At 44.4% G+C, this 17,505-nt stretch overlaps 2 protein-coding genes and 1 long non-coding RNA gene across 6 annotated transcripts; 2 read left to right on the forward strand and 1 right to left on the reverse strand.

Moving 5' to 3' along the window:
* The first annotated feature begins 684 nt into the window (after positions 1–684).
* Positions 685–3,886, forward strand: LOC131104577 (B- and T-lymphocyte attenuator-like). The gene is made up of 6 exons (XM_058051893.2): positions 685–802; positions 1,339–1,659; positions 1,731–1,772; positions 1,872–1,973; positions 3,344–3,378; positions 3,448–3,886. Exons 1-6 carry the CDS (start codon positions 745–747, stop codon positions 3,733–3,735), a joined length of 846 nt encoding a protein of 281 aa, XP_057907876.2. The 5' UTR covers positions 685–744; the 3' UTR covers positions 3,736–3,886.
* Positions 3,887–9,064: 5,178 nt separating this feature from the next.
* Positions 9,065–9,286, forward strand: LOC144901767 (uncharacterized). Its single transcript, XR_013629847.1, has 2 exons — positions 9,065–9,122; positions 9,189–9,286. It is a non-coding gene; the product is annotated as an uncharacterized LOC144901767 (long non-coding RNA).
* A 575-nt stretch (positions 9,287–9,861) lies between these two features.
* On the reverse strand, positions 9,862–17,403 carry LOC131104854 (nectin 1a-like). 4 transcript variants are annotated; one of them, XM_058052433.2, is made up of 8 exons: positions 16,108–17,403; positions 15,836–15,965; positions 15,693–15,757; positions 14,005–14,328; positions 13,408–13,737; positions 12,204–12,488; positions 11,909–12,004; positions 9,862–10,769 (listed from the first exon to the last, which is right to left on the reverse strand). In XM_058052433.2, exons 3-8 carry the CDS (start codon positions 15,748–15,750, stop codon positions 10,762–10,764), a joined length of 1,101 nt encoding a protein of 366 aa, XP_057908416.2. In that variant the 5' UTR covers positions 15,751–15,757; positions 15,836–15,965; positions 16,108–17,403; the 3' UTR covers positions 9,862–10,761. The 4 variants fall into 4 exon arrangements, with proteins under 4 accessions (XP_057908416.2, XP_057908419.2, XP_057908415.2 ...); XM_058052436.2 differs by having other exon boundaries at positions 15,836–15,894; positions 17,286–17,390; XM_058052432.2 differs by having other exon boundaries at positions 15,836–16,874; positions 17,286–17,372.
* Positions 17,404–17,505: the final 102 nt, after the last annotated feature.

The following is a 17,505-nucleotide window of genomic DNA, read 5'->3' on the forward strand; positions in this document are numbered from 1 at the left end:
ATGAACATGTTCAAAACTGTTCCCAGGTTTAATTGATTGAAAGAAATTTGATTTTTTTCAAAGATATTTTTTCTTGCTGGTAATCCTGCACATGAACAATTTGCTGTGTGGAAATTTGGACACTGTTGATTTTTTTTTGTTGTTGAGACAAAATATTCCAAATAAATATTGGTATCGGTAGGAAAGTCAATATGGAGTGCACCATACACTACGTATTAAAATGTCCGTGTTTATTTTTAACGTTTACGTTGTGCGTTGACTTGTGCTGTTTGTGTGTGATATACAGTGGGGGAGGTGGTTGGCTGCTTACAAACGCCAGTGAAACAATAAAGAAATTGTGTCTGACTGTTTCCTGTGTGGCTACAACTCATCAGTTGTAAGTAGTAGTAGTGAGTAAGTAGTACTGAGTACTACTTACTCAGTAGTAAGTAAGTCCTGTTATGTGATCAACGTTGAAAATACTGAGAATTGAAATACTGTGAAGATGTCATGGAGGGCCTGAGTAGGGGCTGGGAGCGTGGGAACACCAATCTGAAAAACATAAAAATAAAAAAAACAGTAATATTTCAGGCCTGCAGAGTTTGCAGAAGTCGCTGCAAGCCCACTAATGTTCTCCCACCTCCACCTATAGCACTGCCGGGCCGGAACAGAAAGAGGAAGTACACTACTGACTTGTGTTTGTGTGCAATGAAAAGATGATGTGCTGATCGGCTGCAATGAGATGTTTTGGCATTCTTCTCCACCATGAGCCTCTTCTGGAGTGTGTCCATCTTGGCGGTGCTACATCTCGCATCAAGAGGCAGTAAGTCACTATTCCTGTGCTCTTTTTCTATTTGTGCCTTGGACAAAAATGACCGTTTATAGCACAAGTACAGCATGAGTGTTTTCACCTTTCCTGCTTTGTTTTTGACATGTTTTGTCACACTGAAACGTTTCACATTATCAAACTAATTAAAATATTAGTCAATGACAACTCATTCACAAAATGCAGTTTTTAAATGGAACCTTTCATTATTAAAGGAGAAAAAAAATCCAAACCTACATGTGCCTCCCTTGTTAAAACTTAACTGAGGTCAATTGAAATCTATCTGTGGAAAAAGATTTTTAGACTTGAAAATGCTTAATTTAGGCAAACATACGGAGAGTTTGCTTAAATATGCGTACTCATTGACTAATAGGCCGTAGTCAGGCGAGGATCACCGTGGAGGTCATGAACTGATGTGTACTGTACATCCACATCTGTATATCTCTATACTGTACATGTGCGTCCAACACTTCCATCCACGTCCTCAAAATGAACGTCAGCTAAGCCCTGTGTTTCTCATCCCTGCTGTCCAGATGGAGAGGACTGCCCCCTAAGAATCCTCGGGCAGCAAAAAACTGGATTCAATGCCCCAGTTGGGGCACACTTGCAAATTAGCTGCACAATACAGAACAATTGCTCAAAGGAATTTGAAAAAGTCTCCTGGTACAGGTTGGAAAGCTACAACCTTATGCCGGTGACCAATGACTCTGGTGTTATTACCATATTGGAGCACATCAGCAATTTGGAGAATACATTATTATTACGCTTCACAAACATACAAAAAAGGGACGCCGGCTTGTATCGGTGTCAAGGTGGACTCGCTGTAGGGCACCCCATCAACGTGTCCGTCCACGGTACGTGCTGATGAGTTTTTGGTTCGATTTGAGGGCTATCCTGATATTAAATGTCACCTTTTGTTTTCTAGATAACCCTACGACAATCAACAGCTCAAGTAGGAATGAAACCAGTAAGAATGTTTTTGCGGCTAAAATCTTGCACTGGCGTGAGAAATGTTTTGTTGCTCTGAAGACACATTTTTTAAAGTAAACAATATCTCTCTGCTTAGGTGCAGCAGGGGAAGCACAATGGATTCTTGTGTATTCTGCTCTTGGCACTGTGGCATTTGTCTTCACCGTGATATCTCTTTCTGTGTTATCAATGCGTAAAGGTGAGGCCTTTTCTTACATCCTTGTACATGCACTATCATATCTTTAAACATTTTCAAAGATACTAGAGAAATATTACACAGTGGAACATTGGTTAACGTCATTAAGCCGTTCCACTCCAACTGAAACCAAATCCAATGAATCCATTCATAAAAACACAAAACACATTTGTATTAACTGATGGAAGATGGAATGCCAGCGGACATTGTGTGTGAATGCTGAAAATCTGACACGAAAATCGAAATTTAGAATGAAACATGGGAACTGTTCGGAAACCAAAGCTGGACTGAAATGCTGTGGAAATATGCTAAAATGTAGAATGAAAGTATGAGTAAATTGGTAGTTGACAATAGTACACTCTTGTTTTTTTTATCAGCAAGGCTGTGTTGCAGGAGGTAGAGCAGGTTGCTCAGAAAGTGGAAGGTTGATGGTTCACTTCCTGTTCTCCCCACCCTGTCACTTTTTATAGGTTGTATTTATTCTTAAAATAACTATTTCCGTCATAAAGGTTCTGCTAATTTCTAGATATAAAAATCTTAACTTCAGAAATCTTAATTTAAGATTTCTTACCAAGTAAAATGTAATTTTCCAACTATTTTGACTTTCTTCTCGTGATTATGAGTTTATTCCAATAATATTTTCACTTTATTCTTGTCAAGTACAACTTGAACTGCATTTTTATTTTATGTTCAAAATATTTCATATTTCTTCTATATAATCTTAGTCAGTATTGTTCTGGCCATATTTTGACTTTATTCTTGTAACATTATAACTTTGTCTGCTGTCCAATTTTCCAAAAAATACTTTATTTTGTTTTGTTTTTAATAAGACAGTATTATTACTTTTTAAAAATAACATATTTTGTCTTTAATATTTAAACTCTTTTAAACGCTTTTAACTAATTCACTGGCTTTTCCCACAACCCAAATTACAACATTATTCCTTGTTTTGTTTATTACCATCTTTTTTTTCATATACGTTAAAGTTCACCTATAATGTGTGTGCATGTGTCTGTGCATGTGTGTGTATGCATGCGTTAAAATTTCCCAATAATGAGTAACGCTACATTCCTCCACGCTCCCTCACTTCCTGTTGTCCGTTCACATGAGCCCCGCAGAGCGCTCATCAAATGCGGTTCTGCCACCTTGTGGCCGTTTTTATGGCTTAAAATTGCTCTGGAGGGAAATGCATTAGTGGAGGGTTGCATCATCAGCTCTTTTTATAAATACGCATAAATACATTGTTGGGATATAACATTCAGGGTTCATACATGTTTGGTATTGAATTATTTAAATTTGTAATAATTTGCTAGGCCTCATATAAAGATATACATACTGTGTTATTTGGACTGAAATACATGTGCGTCATGCAGGTCACCCAAAGAGAAGGACACAGATGGAAAACCAGGTCAGGCATCCAAAACGCTCAATACGATACAACAGTGCAGGTTTAAATAGAGAATTTATATATGTGTAGGGTATCTCTATGGAAAACCAACACATCGGCGTCAAACTGCTCACCAGGCAAACCGCCTCCGACTCGCCAACAATGAAAGAGACGCCACCCTCATCGTTGCCAAGAGACGGCAGCTACATTTGCAGCCGACCGAGCAAAGGGAAAGAAGACAATCCAAACACGAGGACGGAAGAAGAGGAAAGCGGCATCGTGTACGCCGCGCTCAATCACCAGCTGCCACCAGGTGGCGCTGCTCGACCATGGAGGCCCAAGGAGGAGAGTTCAGAGTATGCAGCCATACTCGTCTGATATGAGACAGGAGACAAGAGAATGGCTTCACTGCAAACTTCGTCGGATGTTAGAGGTGTCAGAAGACCTTCCAAGATGAAAACGTTTCTCGAGGGATGTTAATACAACATGAATTACTGTAATCACACAATAAATCAACTAGATAACTTTGCCATGCATGTCTGCTATCCTCATCTCCTGCCTCCTCTTTGTCTCGGTTAGCATACAGTACACATAGTGCAGAAGAGCAAAGCAAGGTAGGAGAACATCATTTACAATCCTTATGTGAAACATGAACACATATTCTATTTTCCAGACTACAAGTCGCACTTTTTTTCATAGGTTGGCTGTTCCTGCGACTTATACTGCAGAGCAACTTATAAATGAAAAAACTGTTTATGTTACATAAACACTGGACACCTTTTCTGTTCATGTTTATTTTTTTGTGTAGCTGAATAACCATTGTGTTAGCATATCTTACATCTATTCAGCCTGTTCTCTATTCTTTTATTGTTAGAACTTGCCTTCCAAGAGGACGTAATGTCTGTTTTGGTCAAGTAGTTTGTAAAATAAATTTCCCGCAAAAAATATGACTTATACTCCAGTGCAACTTATGTATGTTTTTTTCTACCTAATTATGCATTTTTGGCATTGTGCGACTTATACTCCGGAGCGACTTATAGTCCATAAAATACTGTATTTCTTTCACTTCGGAGCCATGTTATCCTTCGATCTGTCCTGTTGTTGGCATGGTAACAACCTAGTACCAGCACCGTTAGCGTTACTAGGGAGTAGCTTGACGCATTAGCCAAAACGCCTATACAGTACTCCTGTTACACGGGTTAGCTGCTACAATAACAATATCGCTGTAGCTGGGTTGGCGTTTTCTTGAAAGTTTTTTTGTTTAGCGTCTTAAAACTTAAACGTCTAAGTATGTGTTCCAATGAAGTGCATTTTATCTAGCTCGTATTGACTTGTTTACTTGCGTTATAATGCACAGAAAAGGGAAATAAATATGTGTTCATGTTTCACATCAGGATTGGGAATGATGGACAACATTTAAAAAACGGTGCAGATCCCCTTTAAGGTCTCACTTTACAAACAGGTACACAAAACGGCAGTAGTTACTGAGGAACTGATGAAGAACTAGTGAGGAGAGTAGTTATTAAGAAACTAAGGCATATAAATGTAGAGTAGTTAATAAGGAACTACATTAAAGACATACGTATAGACAAAGAACCTCACATTCATACCTTTGGACAATTGAGAGTGGGCAGTTAACCTAACATGCACATTTTTGTAATGTGGTAGGAAACCGGAGGATCTAGAGAAAACCTACTCGCTGTCTGTGTGGCCAACATGCTAACCACTAGGCCACATCTTGCCCTTTGAGAAAATATAGTGTAGTAAATGTACAGTATTCCCGACCATGATAAGTGAATTAAGATTCCTTATTTACATAGTAAATGGAAAAAATTGGAGTTGGAGCTTAGAAAACATTTTAATTACCTTCTAAATACAAATTTCAAGCAATCTAGTCATGAATAACTGTCATGCCTGTCATCGCCTACCCCGCCTTCACCTTGAAGACCCCGCCTCCTGCCTGATTGCGCTCAGGTGTCCCTCATCACCTGATTACCTTCTTGCTATTTATTGCCTCTGATGCCTCCTGTCTGGTGCAAGTTCGTTGTACATTCATGTCTCGTCCTAGCACTCCTTGTTATCGTCTCGCCTGGTTTTCGACCCTTGCCTGCTTTTCGACCACCCCTCCTGCCTGCCGCTCTCGGATACCGTTGCCTTATTGGACTGACTTCACCCTCGTGTAGTACCTGCCAACTCTGCCTTTGGGTCCTCCTTCCCACGTCCCCGCGTGACAGAACGAACTTGCCATCATGGACCCAGCGGAGTTGGAGTCCGTTCGACAGGCGCTCCGGACGCAAGGACAGCGCCAGAGCCAACAAGAGGAACAGCTTGCCGCTCTGGGCACGGCGTTGCAATCCCTGTCGGAGCGACAGGACGCCATGGCTGGGAATCTAGGCTCCCAGCTTAACTCCTTGCTATTGGCTCTTCAGCCCGCTGCTCAACCCGCGGCTCCAGTGGATCCAGCAGCGGCTCCGCTCCCTCCACCGGTCCTGACTTCCGCCTTGCCGGCCGCTACGTGTCCACAGTTGTCACGGCCGGAGTGGTTCTCGGGCGAGTCGGGCGACGTACGCCCCTTTTTGACCAAGTGTGAACTCCATTTCGAACTTCAAGCCCCCGCATTCATGTCAGAACGTGCCCGGGTGGCTTTTGTAATCTCCCATCTCACGGGCAGGGCAGGAGCGTGGGCCACCACGGAATGGAGCCGTCGGTCCGCTGTGTGCGAGTCATACGCAGCATTCTCCAAGGCACTGGAGCAAGTGTTCCAACGCCAGCCGTCCGGCAGGGAAGCAGCTCGCTCCCTGCTTCAGCTACGTCAGGGGCGTCAGCGTGTCACTGACTACGCGGTCGAATTTCGCGCTCTCGCGGCAAACAGCGACTGGAACGCACCCGCGTTGTTAGACGCATTTTTTCTTGGACTGTCCCCCCACATTCGTAGACAAATGATCCCTGTGAAACTGCCAGGAACAATTGATGAACTCATCGCCTTGGCGGTCATGATTGAGAAGCGCCTTCATGATCATGAGGAGGAGAGCAGGTCGCGCGGGCGAGTTTCCACCACACACTGGAGTGGCAACCTCGGGCACGTCAACAACGTCCGGCCCACCCCTGTCGCCGTGCCACTTGCTGCGCCCTCTGCTGACGAACCCATGCAACTGGGACTAACCCGACTGTCTCCAGAGGAAAGGACCCGCCGCCGAAGTGAGGGCAGGTGCTTTTATTGTGGTCAAGGGGGACATCTAGTGGCTAATTGTGGGGTCAAGATGGGCAAAACAAGCAACCTGGGACATGGCTCGGTGAGTCTTAATGTCATTATCAGCAATCCTGCTCTCTATAAACCTTTGGTCCAATTTTGCTCTCAGCATACATCCATCATGGTACCTGTATTTGTGGACTCTGGGTCAGATGCCAATCTCATTAGTACTTCTCTCGCCAGGAAACTAAAGCTTCGCCTGTGCCCTCTACGACACCCCCTAACGGTGAAGGCGGTGGATGGAAGTTCTCTGGGCAAAATTAGTCACAGAACTCATCCGGTCAAGATTTCATTCCCAGACAGTCACACAGAAAAACTAAGTCTCCATGTATTCTCTAGCTCTGATCATGAAGTTATTTTTGGGCACCCTTGGTTAAAGCAGCATAACCCCCACTTCGATTGGGCGTCTGGTCAGATCGTCTCTTGGGGGCCCGGCTGTCAGGGCAACTGTTTGGTAACTGCCAAAACAGTGATGGAACAAGGGGAGGTCAATCTAGCCTCTGTTCCAGAGTGTTACCACGATTTAGCTGCTGTGTTTAGTAAAGTCAAGGCCAAGTCACTGCCCCCCCACCGGGTCCACGACTGTGCTATTGACCTGTTGCCAGGAACCACACCCCCACGGGGAAGACTCTTTTCCTTGTCCCCTCCTGAACGTCGTGCTATGGAGGAATACATTCAGGAGTCACTTGCAGCAGGGATTATCAGGCCTTCCTCATCTCCTGCGGGGGCTGGTTTCTTTTTCGTAGAGAAGAAAGACAAATCCCTTCGGCCATGCATAGACTACAGAGGACTTAACGACATCTCCATCAAGAACCGGTATCCCCTGCCCCTCATTGCCACCGCCACTGAGCTCCTGGAAGGAGCTAAGATTTTCACCAAGCTGGATTTGCGTAACGCTTATCATCTGGTCAGGATACGAGAGGGTGACGAGTGGAAGACGGCCTTCAACACCCCTACCGGACATTATGAGTACTTGGTGATGCCCTTTGGACTGACCAATGCCCCAGCAGTGTTTCAGGGCCTTGTCAACGACGTTTTGAGGGACATGTTAAATATTTTTGTGTTTGTTTATCTTGATGACATTCTTATTTTTTCTCGCGATGAATCTGCTCATGTGCAGCATGTCAGGAAGGTGCTGCAAAGACTCCTGGACAACCACCTATTTGTGAAGGCCGAAAAATGTGACTTTCACCAGCCCTCTGTATCATTTTTAGGGTTTATCCTATCCGAGGGGAAGGTGAGGATGGATCCGGGAAAAGTCTCCGCCGTTGCAGAGTGGCCCACTCCTTCGTCTCGTAAAGATGTTCAAAGATTTCGGGGATTTGCAAATTTTTATCGTAAATGTATCAGAAACTTTAGCTCGGTAGCCTCTCCTCTCCATGCTCTCACCTCTCCGCACAAACCATTTCACTGGACTTCTGAGTGTGAGAAAGCTTTTGTGAAGCTTAAGGATGGTTTCACCACAGCCCCGGTGCTTGCCATCCCTGATCCCCATCTGCAGTTTGTGGTTGAAGTGGATGCGTCCTGTCCCAGATCGGTCCTAAGGACGGTAAACTGCATCCATGTGCCTTTCTGTCAAAAAAATTGTCTTCAGCAGAGTGCAATTACGACATTGGGGATCGTGAATTATTGGCAGTCAAGACAGCTCTTGAAGAATGGAGACACTGGCTGGAGGGGTCTACGCTGCCGTTCCAGGTATGGACTGACCACAAGAATCTAGAATATCTCAAATCCGCCAAGAGATTAAATTCTCGACAGGCTAGGTGGTCATTGTTTTTCAGCCGTTTCAATTTTACTTTGTCATACCGTCCTGGTTCCAAGAACACCAAGCCTGATGCTTTGTCCCGTATTTTTTTTCCGTCGGAAAAGGAACCTGAGGTCGCAACCATCCTACCTAACTCATGTTTTGTCTCTGCTGTGCAGTGGGCAATAGAAGATAAGGTCAGGGAGGCAGGACTTGAAGTGCCTCGGCCCCCAAACTGCCCTCCAGAGAAATTATTTGTTGTGGAAACCATGAGGGGTCCAGTCATTCATTGGGCTCATACCAATAAGACCTCATGCCACCCGGGGGTGAAAAAGACCTTGTTTGTAACCCAGCAACGCTTTTGGTGGCCCAACATGGCGAAGGATGTTTCCGAATATGTCTCTGTCTGTGCGGCTAACAAATCTTCACCACAGAAACCCATGGGAGAACTCAGGCCCTTGTCTATTCCCCACCGGCCCTGGTCCCATATCTCGTTGGATTTCGTTTGTGGACTGCCCCCGTCAGAGGAGAAGACGGTGGTACTCACAGTCGTGGACAGATTTTCCAAGATGTCCAGGTTCATTCCGTTTGTTAAAATTCCCTCGGCCAAAGAAACGGCCGAGGCATTACTGAAAAATATATTTTGCATTTTTGGTTTCCCGCAGGACATAGTGTCCGATCGTGGTCCTCAATTTGTCTCCTTGTTTTGGAGTTTTGGTTATCCTCCAAGACCCTTCCTCTGAGAGTGGAGTCGAAGAAGCTGGCCCCCAGGTTCATTGGCCCATTTCCAATCTCCAAAGTGATTAATCCTGTCTCCGTTCGTCTAAAACTACCTAGGTCCATGCGAACCCACCCATCCTTTCATGTAAGTCAGATCAAGCCTGCAAAAACCAGCACCCTGGTCCCACCAACCAGCCACCCGCCGCCCGCCCGAATCATTGATGGAGGTCCTGTTTACACAGTCAGGAGACTGCTGGCTTCCCGACGACGGGGCCGAGGTTGGCAGTATCTCGTCGACTGGGAGGGGTATGGACCTGAGGAACGCCAATGGGTACCCTCCCGGTTCATTTTGGATCCCTCCCTCATCGAAGACTTTCATTTAGCTCACCCTGAGGTTCCTGGGCCGTCAGGAGCCGGCCATTGAGGGAGGGGTTCTGTCATGCCTGTCATCGCCTACCCCGCCTTCACCTTGAAGACCCCGCCTCCTGCCTGATTGCGCTCAGGTGTCCCTCATCACCTGATTACCTTCTTGCTATTTATTGCCTCTGATGCCTCCTGTCTGGTGCAAGTTCGTTGTACATTCATGTCTCGTCCTAGCACTCCTTGTTATCGTCTCGCCTGGTTTTCGACCCTTGCCTGCTTTTCGACCACCCCTCCTGCCTGCCGCTCTCGGATACCGTTGCCTTATTGGACTGACTTACCGTGTACCGACCTTCACCCTCGTGTAGTACCTGCCAACTCTGCCTTTGGGTCCTCCTTCCCACGTCCCCGCGTGACAATAACACCCCTATAATCCACATTTATACTCATATAGTAGACATAAAGTAGACATAAATAGAAAAAGAAGCCATTTAAGTGCTCATGTGTTTTGCTGTAAATGTGTTCCTGTTCTAGCGTGTTGACAGGAAGTGACGTTGGGGTTTCAGAGTTGACTTTTAGCTTGGCATGGGTTACGAACAGTTAACTTAACATGTTTTGGAATGCGGGAAGACACCGGACAACCCGGAGAAAACCCATGCACGCTCGGGAAGAACACACAGAGCAAATATGCATTTTAAATAAAGCTGGTACTTCCAAGCATTGGCAGTTCAGGGACATGTAAAAGCACCAGCGGGGAAGACTGCTTCCTGCTGATAAGACTCTTTATTTCACATTTTCGTCACCAACGCTGCCAGGAATCAAAACACGCCGCTTCACTCCCAGCTTTCTCTTTGCTGTGTGACGTTTACGGAAACAGAAAAGTGTGAAGACAGGAGAAAGAGTTGATTTCCATTCATTGTATTTAAGCTCTAATGACAACATTTCAACGTAAACTGTCCTTTTTTTACAGTGGCATTCAGCTTCACAGAGCAATCCGTGGACGGCAGCGACCTCCTCTGTCGCAGGTCAGCTGCCCTTCTTGGCCTCAGCTGCTATAAACAGCACGCCAGAGGCGCTTCAAATTACTGCGGCCCCTCCCGTCTTTCTCATGCTGTCATCAAATCCATTCAGTGCACTTTAAAGAGCACAGCACCACCACAGTTCTTCAAATGGTAGAATTTACAGCAGATAGGGAAGTCTGTACTAGCTCAACAATGTAAAAAAAAAAAAGAAAGCACACCGTCGTTTTTATTGTAGTTCTTCATGCTGCATATTTCCTTGCAGAGGCTTGGGATGCTTGCAGGTCTTCCCTCATAGCAGCAATGGCGCCTCATCGGTCTAGAGGGCAGACAACACCAGTTAATAAAAGGTCAATTCAATTAAAAGCGGCAAGAGGCAACAGTGTGTTTGAGGGTTTTGAGTGAAATGTTGGGTGAGATTCCCCGCATCTGCCTTCATGTTTTAAGGCTGGGCAGGATGTGGTCACTCCCTAGTACAGTACATCCTGTGCAGAGGTTCCTCCAAACATTCCATGCATGTGGTCACTGGTTCTTTGAATAAAATCCAAAAACAGTCCTAAGACAAGTCACTGGTAGCTGGCACTAAATGAAAAACAGCATTCTATTGCTACTGTGTGTGTGTGTGTGTGTGTGTGTGTGTGTGCAGTGTCCCATGTGAGGGAGGCATTGTTGTCAAAGGCCAACTTCCAGCTTTGGCCTCCCCCTATCTTCCTCCCTACAAAGGAAACATGCTCTTTTGTCCGAGCCGCCACAGTGACCACTCGTTTTTCTCCGCATCGACAAAAACGGAGGACATTGGGACAAGAAAAGGTTGTTATGTTTCTTTAAGTGCCAGAAAAAACACCGCCGGGTCCGACTGCTCCATCAGCTGAGTTACTGGGGCCCATTTTTTGAAAGCTTTCCTGAACTTTACTACTACCCTTACTACACTGTGTTCCAAATGATATGCAAATAGGTGTACTCTGTAATATAAAGAGCTCCAAATATCCTGTACAATGAACCTGTACTTTGTCAACAGTGCATATAAATGATAATTTGTACTATACTCTTGTGTGCTACTGTACTTTTGCTGCTGTAAACCTGGAACTTCCCCACAACTAAATGTTGTGTAGGGTCAAAAAGAGGCAAGAAAAAAAAGTAAGAAAATAAGAAAATGCAGGGTAAATAAAGTTATATAGTGATGATAACATGACATACCTCACTTTCACATCTCTTATAAGCATGAATGAACTTTTCATTTTAAAGGCTGTCATGTGTGCTTGTGTGGGCGTAGAATTTCAGTTCAAGGGTGACACCAAGTTCACACTCTCCAGAGAAGAAAGTTTCCACACCTCTGTGAGGAAAGAAGCTTGGTAACCTAGCAGATGACCTTTTCTAAGCTTGCGTTAAATGTCTTTGTGAAGTGTTTTTTTACACTCCTGCCAAGAGCTGCCGCCATTTTGTCAGGGAGGAACTTACTGCGAGAGGAAAGACGGAGATAAACACACAAGCAGAGGAGGATCAGGACTGCCACCACACCGCACAGCCAGATGAGGATGACCACGACAGGACTCACTGCAGCACATAAACACACCCCTTTTTATGCACGGTACGGTGGATGATGTGGTGCAACAGGAATGAACCACTTCCCACATGCAGGGAGCCAGCATTACTGGAATATCTGAGAATACATGCAGTGGGGGTGGAGGGGGTGTTGGTTTGTGCCCAGTCATGCAGCCAGTAAGCCATGAAGGGATGAATACGGACATCTCACCAAGGGTGTTGAGGGACACCGTAAGAGCTTTCTCCAGTCCCTGATGTTGCACTATGCACTGGACCGACATCTCAGTGAGAACCCCCGACTGGAGGTGCAGCGTGCTCGTCACCGTCGTGGTGCCATCCGCCTCATCGGCCAGGGAAACGAGCGAGGATTCCACCGATTGGTTGTCTTCACCGATTCTCCATGTGATATTTGCCGCAGGCCGCGAGCGTGCAGTGCAGTTGGCCTCGGTGATCCCCGAAGACGACGTCACATGGGTTACCTTTGCCTCTGGTAACACTGTAGGAAAGCACAATGAAAACTACGATACGTATGGCAAATGATGGGACAGGGCAAACCACTCTTACTTCTGCTGTACCTAAAAACGTCATCCAAATGATACAGTACGTGATTACACCGTGTTTTTGTGTGTTTTTCTTTAACCCAGGTGAAAGAGGTTGTGCTGTTGGACAGAACATTTGAGCAGCAGCTTTCAACTCTGGACTGTGGTTTGTTTATATTCTTTGCTTCCCTTTCCTGAGCGATAAAAGGGAAACATAACAACAGACTTCCCCTCTCCAAGTCCTAAGCATGGACCACAAGCATCCTAAGCATCCCACACGGTACCCCTAAAGCAGGGGTGTATAATTTCTATGATAGAAGTAGGATTCAGTGTTAATAAATTGAATATTTTCATATTTAGATCATAGAAACTCTGTATAGGACTTTCTAAATACAGTTTTTTTAAAATATGAAATAGCACCCCTATACCTGATGAGATGTGACGGCTGGATGAGATTTCAGTCATAACAAAGAGTGGGTCACGCGCCATAGTATACTGGGTATACACTGGGTGTTTTTAATGTTTAACTTTTTATATCTGACAGTTGTGCCCCGCCACGCTTTTACTCATGTTTTAACTGTGTATTAACCAATGAATGTTGTATTTTGGTGTGTCTTCTATTCTGTTTACTTGCTTTATTCAACTCCATTCTTCTGTAAAGTGTCTTTGAGTATTTTGAAAAGCGCTATACAAATAAAATGTATTATTACTATTATTATTATTATTACACTAATCTCTTCAAGGAGGTGATGATAAGTACGAATAATACAGAAATTCATTCAGACTGTCGGGTCTGGAACCAAATAAGCAGAATAAAGAGGGATTACTAAACAGTATTTTCTTGTCAGCCTGTGAGTGAACTGCTCCCAAACTCACCATAAACAGAAAGGCAAGCAGTGGCACTCCTGGTCCCGTCAGGGTAGGTGTTGAACTCGCAGGTGTAGCAGGCCTCATCTTCAATTGCGACCGCTTGGAATCCCAGCCGGGTGTCTGCCAGACTTCGGCTCAGGCTCAAGCGGCTTTTCAGCGCCTCTTGGATGTTGTAGTGGCCTTGCTTGGAATAGGCGGCCACGGTGATGGTGTGGCCCCGCTGGACGGTCTTCTTCCACAGGACCTGCTGCACCCGCTCAGGGAGGCTGTACCAGCAGGACAGGGTGGATGGCTTGCCACTCAGAGCCGTCTTATTGCCGTCCAGATGAACCTTGGCTGAAATGAAGCAAATTTCGGAATGTTGCGGCATGTTTTCTGCTTACATCTGCTGGGACCAAAATGAGCTGTAAAAAAGGTTTATGGGGACATTTCTGCAGGAGTCGGTTTAATGAGGAAGACGGCTGGTGAGTGGGTGGGCTTTACCTCCTGCTCATCAGGTGGGGGTTGGGATGGGGCAGAAGAGCAGAAGAAACCCTCTGTGGCTGCATGATATCCCGGGAACCATTGACCACAGACATAAACCTGGCCTGGCTGCCCACTCACCGGTCACCGTGACGCAAGCGCTGCCTTCTTGTGAGCCCTTGGGGAAGACATCGAAGATGCAGCGGTAGCAGCCCTCGTCCTCAGGCAGCACCCTCGTGATGGTGATGTAGCTGGAGTCTTTGTTCGAGGCGGCCAGCTGCACGCCGGGCGATCGGTGGCTGATGCGGACGGCAGCCCTCTCCTCGTACGCCAGCAGGAGCTTGTTGTGTCTGTCAAGCCAGCGCACCTGATGGACATTGTCGCCCGTTGCCGTTGTAACATTGCAGCCCAACAAGACGGGTTTTCCCGCCTCTGCAGTTAAAGCGGATGACGGTATGACCTCACCTGAGATGACACAAGGTTGCCTCAATTAGTTTGTTGTACTGGCTCGGGATTGGGCATTTTTTACCAAACAAATACAACAAAATAAAGGTGTCTTTATTTCTTCTGCTTTCTTCGACAGGCCAGAGAAATGCATGACTGCATGATTTACCCAGGAGACTCTGCTGCTTTCGCATTTCGGAATGTCTCCCATCTTGCCATCCATCCCCAAATGTTCTCAACTGGATTTAGATCATTGGAACATACATGCCGGTCCAAAAGGGTGAGCTTATTCCTCTGGAAGAAGTCCTTTGTCAGGCAGGAATTGCCAACTGCAGCGACAGATGAGGGCCTTGGGTCACGAGGGATGCCCCCTGCAACATCTCCACACAGCCACCTGCCGGTTGACACCCCTGCACAACCTGAAGCTGCATTGTTCCATTGAAGGAGGTGCTCCTTCCACTGTGCCATGTGGAGAACACCTCAGGTGGGATCTCATTGTCATGCCAGTAACACTGGAAGCCATTTTTTCTCATCAGAGAAAAAAACTTTCTTGCACCTTTCAATGTCCCATGTTTGGTGAGATCATGACAATTCCAAACGGGCAATTTTGTTGTGTTGAAGGAGATGAGGTCTTTGAAGACATCTTTCCTTCTTAGTACCCTTCTCTCACAGATGCCGTCTGATGGTGATTGGACTGCTCGGTACTGGTGTTCCATTTTTAGGCTGGAAAATGTTTCATTTAGGTAATAAAACGCCTTAAATTGTCTTTTTACTACGTATTCAACCACATAACAGCATCATTTAATATATTTTTGATACACAGAGGGATTTTGTATTGTCCAGTTTTTCCTTTATAACTGGAGTGTCCAAACTTTAGAAACATATAGAAACACTGAAGGATGAAGGGGCTATTGCTATTGCTATTGCATCCAGTCTAGGTCAATATGTACTAATGGTAATGGTAATGGTAATGGTAATGGTTTTATTTCATTTGAACATGCATCAGATTACAATTGAGTGATCACATAATCAGTTCACAGTTCCACATGTCCAAAAGGAGTAGGAAGAAGCAAAGCTTATTAAATCCTACCCCTCCATCTGGTACTTACAATCAGAAACTGTTACATTTGTTCACTTCCTGCTTTCCATAATACAGTTTAAGGTTTTTTTTGTTTTTTTGTTTTTTTTTAATAATGCACCTCGTACCACAGTATGAGGTTATATGACCTTGTACGGTATGACCATACAATGACATAATGGGTATCATAGTAACTGTCAATATAGTGATGTCAATATAAGGTATCGCATATCCCATCGCTCAACATTCATGAGGTAAACACAATTGAAGTTATTTACATTTTACAACAAAACTAGACAATACTAACCTTGCGTGCTGGATGTTCCTCCGATCCAGAGCAGTAAGGTCAGACGCAGTTGGAACATGTCACAACTGTGACCAACAGAGAGATACACAGTCAACGTTAACACTTGGCTGAATGAAGTCAAGGAGAACCTGATGCAGACTCACCCTCGTCAATATTCAGCAGGAGGGGGTCCGCATGGCGCACTGACGCACCGTCTGCTGCACTAGAGGAGAAAATAGCCTTTCATCGTCATTTGCGTCAACCTTCATTAAAAGGGAGTGTCTGCCATGCATGCTGAAAAAAAAACACATCCCACCCGGCAGCAAAATAAAGTCTAGACTGGAGCAATACCTGATCTTCATCCTATAGGCCATGCAGACAAGTCATGAGAGACACATGTTTATTTCAATATTTAGTCAGGCTAGAGCTGTCCTACCTAGTCTTGGAGCATGAACTGATGTCACCTGCTCAGAATACAGGTGACATGTCTTAGAGGACAACATGAACAGTCAAGTTGCCATCGATTCAATACCCTGATAATACAATAACCTGGACGAAGAAGAATATTCACAGGCAAATCTTTTCTATATAGTAAAAAATAAAGCCATATAATAATAATAATAATACATTTTATTTGTATAGCGCTTTTCAAAATACTGAAAGACACTTTACAGAAAAAATGGAGTTGAATAAAAGCAACTAAACAGAGTAAAAGATACATGAAAATACAACATTCATTTGTTTATACACAGCTAAAACATGGGTAAAAGCGGCAGTCAGATATAAAAAGTTAGACATTACAAACAGATTTAAAGAGGTGGCTTTTTAGTTGTTTTTTGAAACTGGGAAGGTTGGGGCAAGCACGGAGTGAATGAAGAGTTCCAGAGGGTGGGGGCAGCGATGGAGAAGGCTCTTAAGTTAAAATATAATATAATTATACCAAACATTTCATATAATTGCTTTTTAATATAGAAATTCATTTTACAATTATTTAGATTGGTATTTTTGATATTATTGACAGTCTATTGTTATGTTGACATGCCATTTAAGCACCAAATAAAATCTGAGGGGCCTTTTAGGAGCTAAAAGATTCAGCTCTTTTTCAGGAATCAAACCAAAAGAAGCAGCTCCCTTACAAGAGATGAAATTCCCATCATGTTTTCATTTGATGTTGCCATCTGGCTGCAACCAAGGCTGCCGCTCCTGTTGGGCCACACATCAAACACTTCCACAATAAACAGCAACCTCACTACCCTATTATATAACGACGCATTATCAATGAACAAATAAGATTAAATTAAACACGCCTAAGACCAACAAAGTGCATTCATTCATATATCAATTATGCTCTCACAACTCAAGCTAATAATCAGTCCCCAATTACAGAACATATATTTTAGGTAGTAAAAAAAAAACAGATACAAAATAAGCTGGTAGGGTTTCTTTAAAAAACTGCCACGATGAAGGAAAAAGTGGATAATAAAAAAGGTTGCATAAAAAGAGATTAAATAAGAACTAATGCAAACAATAAAGAAGAATGAGTTAAAGCAACATTAAAGATGAACGCAGATATTATAGTTTATAATACTAGAGTTGAAAAAAGATGATACTCACGCACTGATGAAGAGATGCCAATAATAAGTGTCTGTTGTTGGGAGGTTTGATTTACAAATGACGTGGAAGCGGAGGAGAAAACTTGGTCCAAGACTGTTTGAGTCGAGCGACGAAATAGACGTCCAGACTCCTCCAGACTCCAGACTCCTCATTGCTCATTTTAGAGGACGCGGGCCCTCTGGTGGCCATATTGTGCAGTTCAATTACTTCTGCTACTTCT

This window comes from Doryrhamphus excisus, linkage group LG15 (assembly GCF_037039965.1).
Source record: "Doryrhamphus excisus strain RoL-2023G ecotype Guam linkage group LG15, RoL_Dexc_Guam_v1.1, whole genome shotgun sequence".
Lineage (NCBI taxonomy): Eukaryota > Metazoa > Chordata > Actinopteri > Syngnathiformes > Syngnathidae > Doryrhamphus > Doryrhamphus excisus.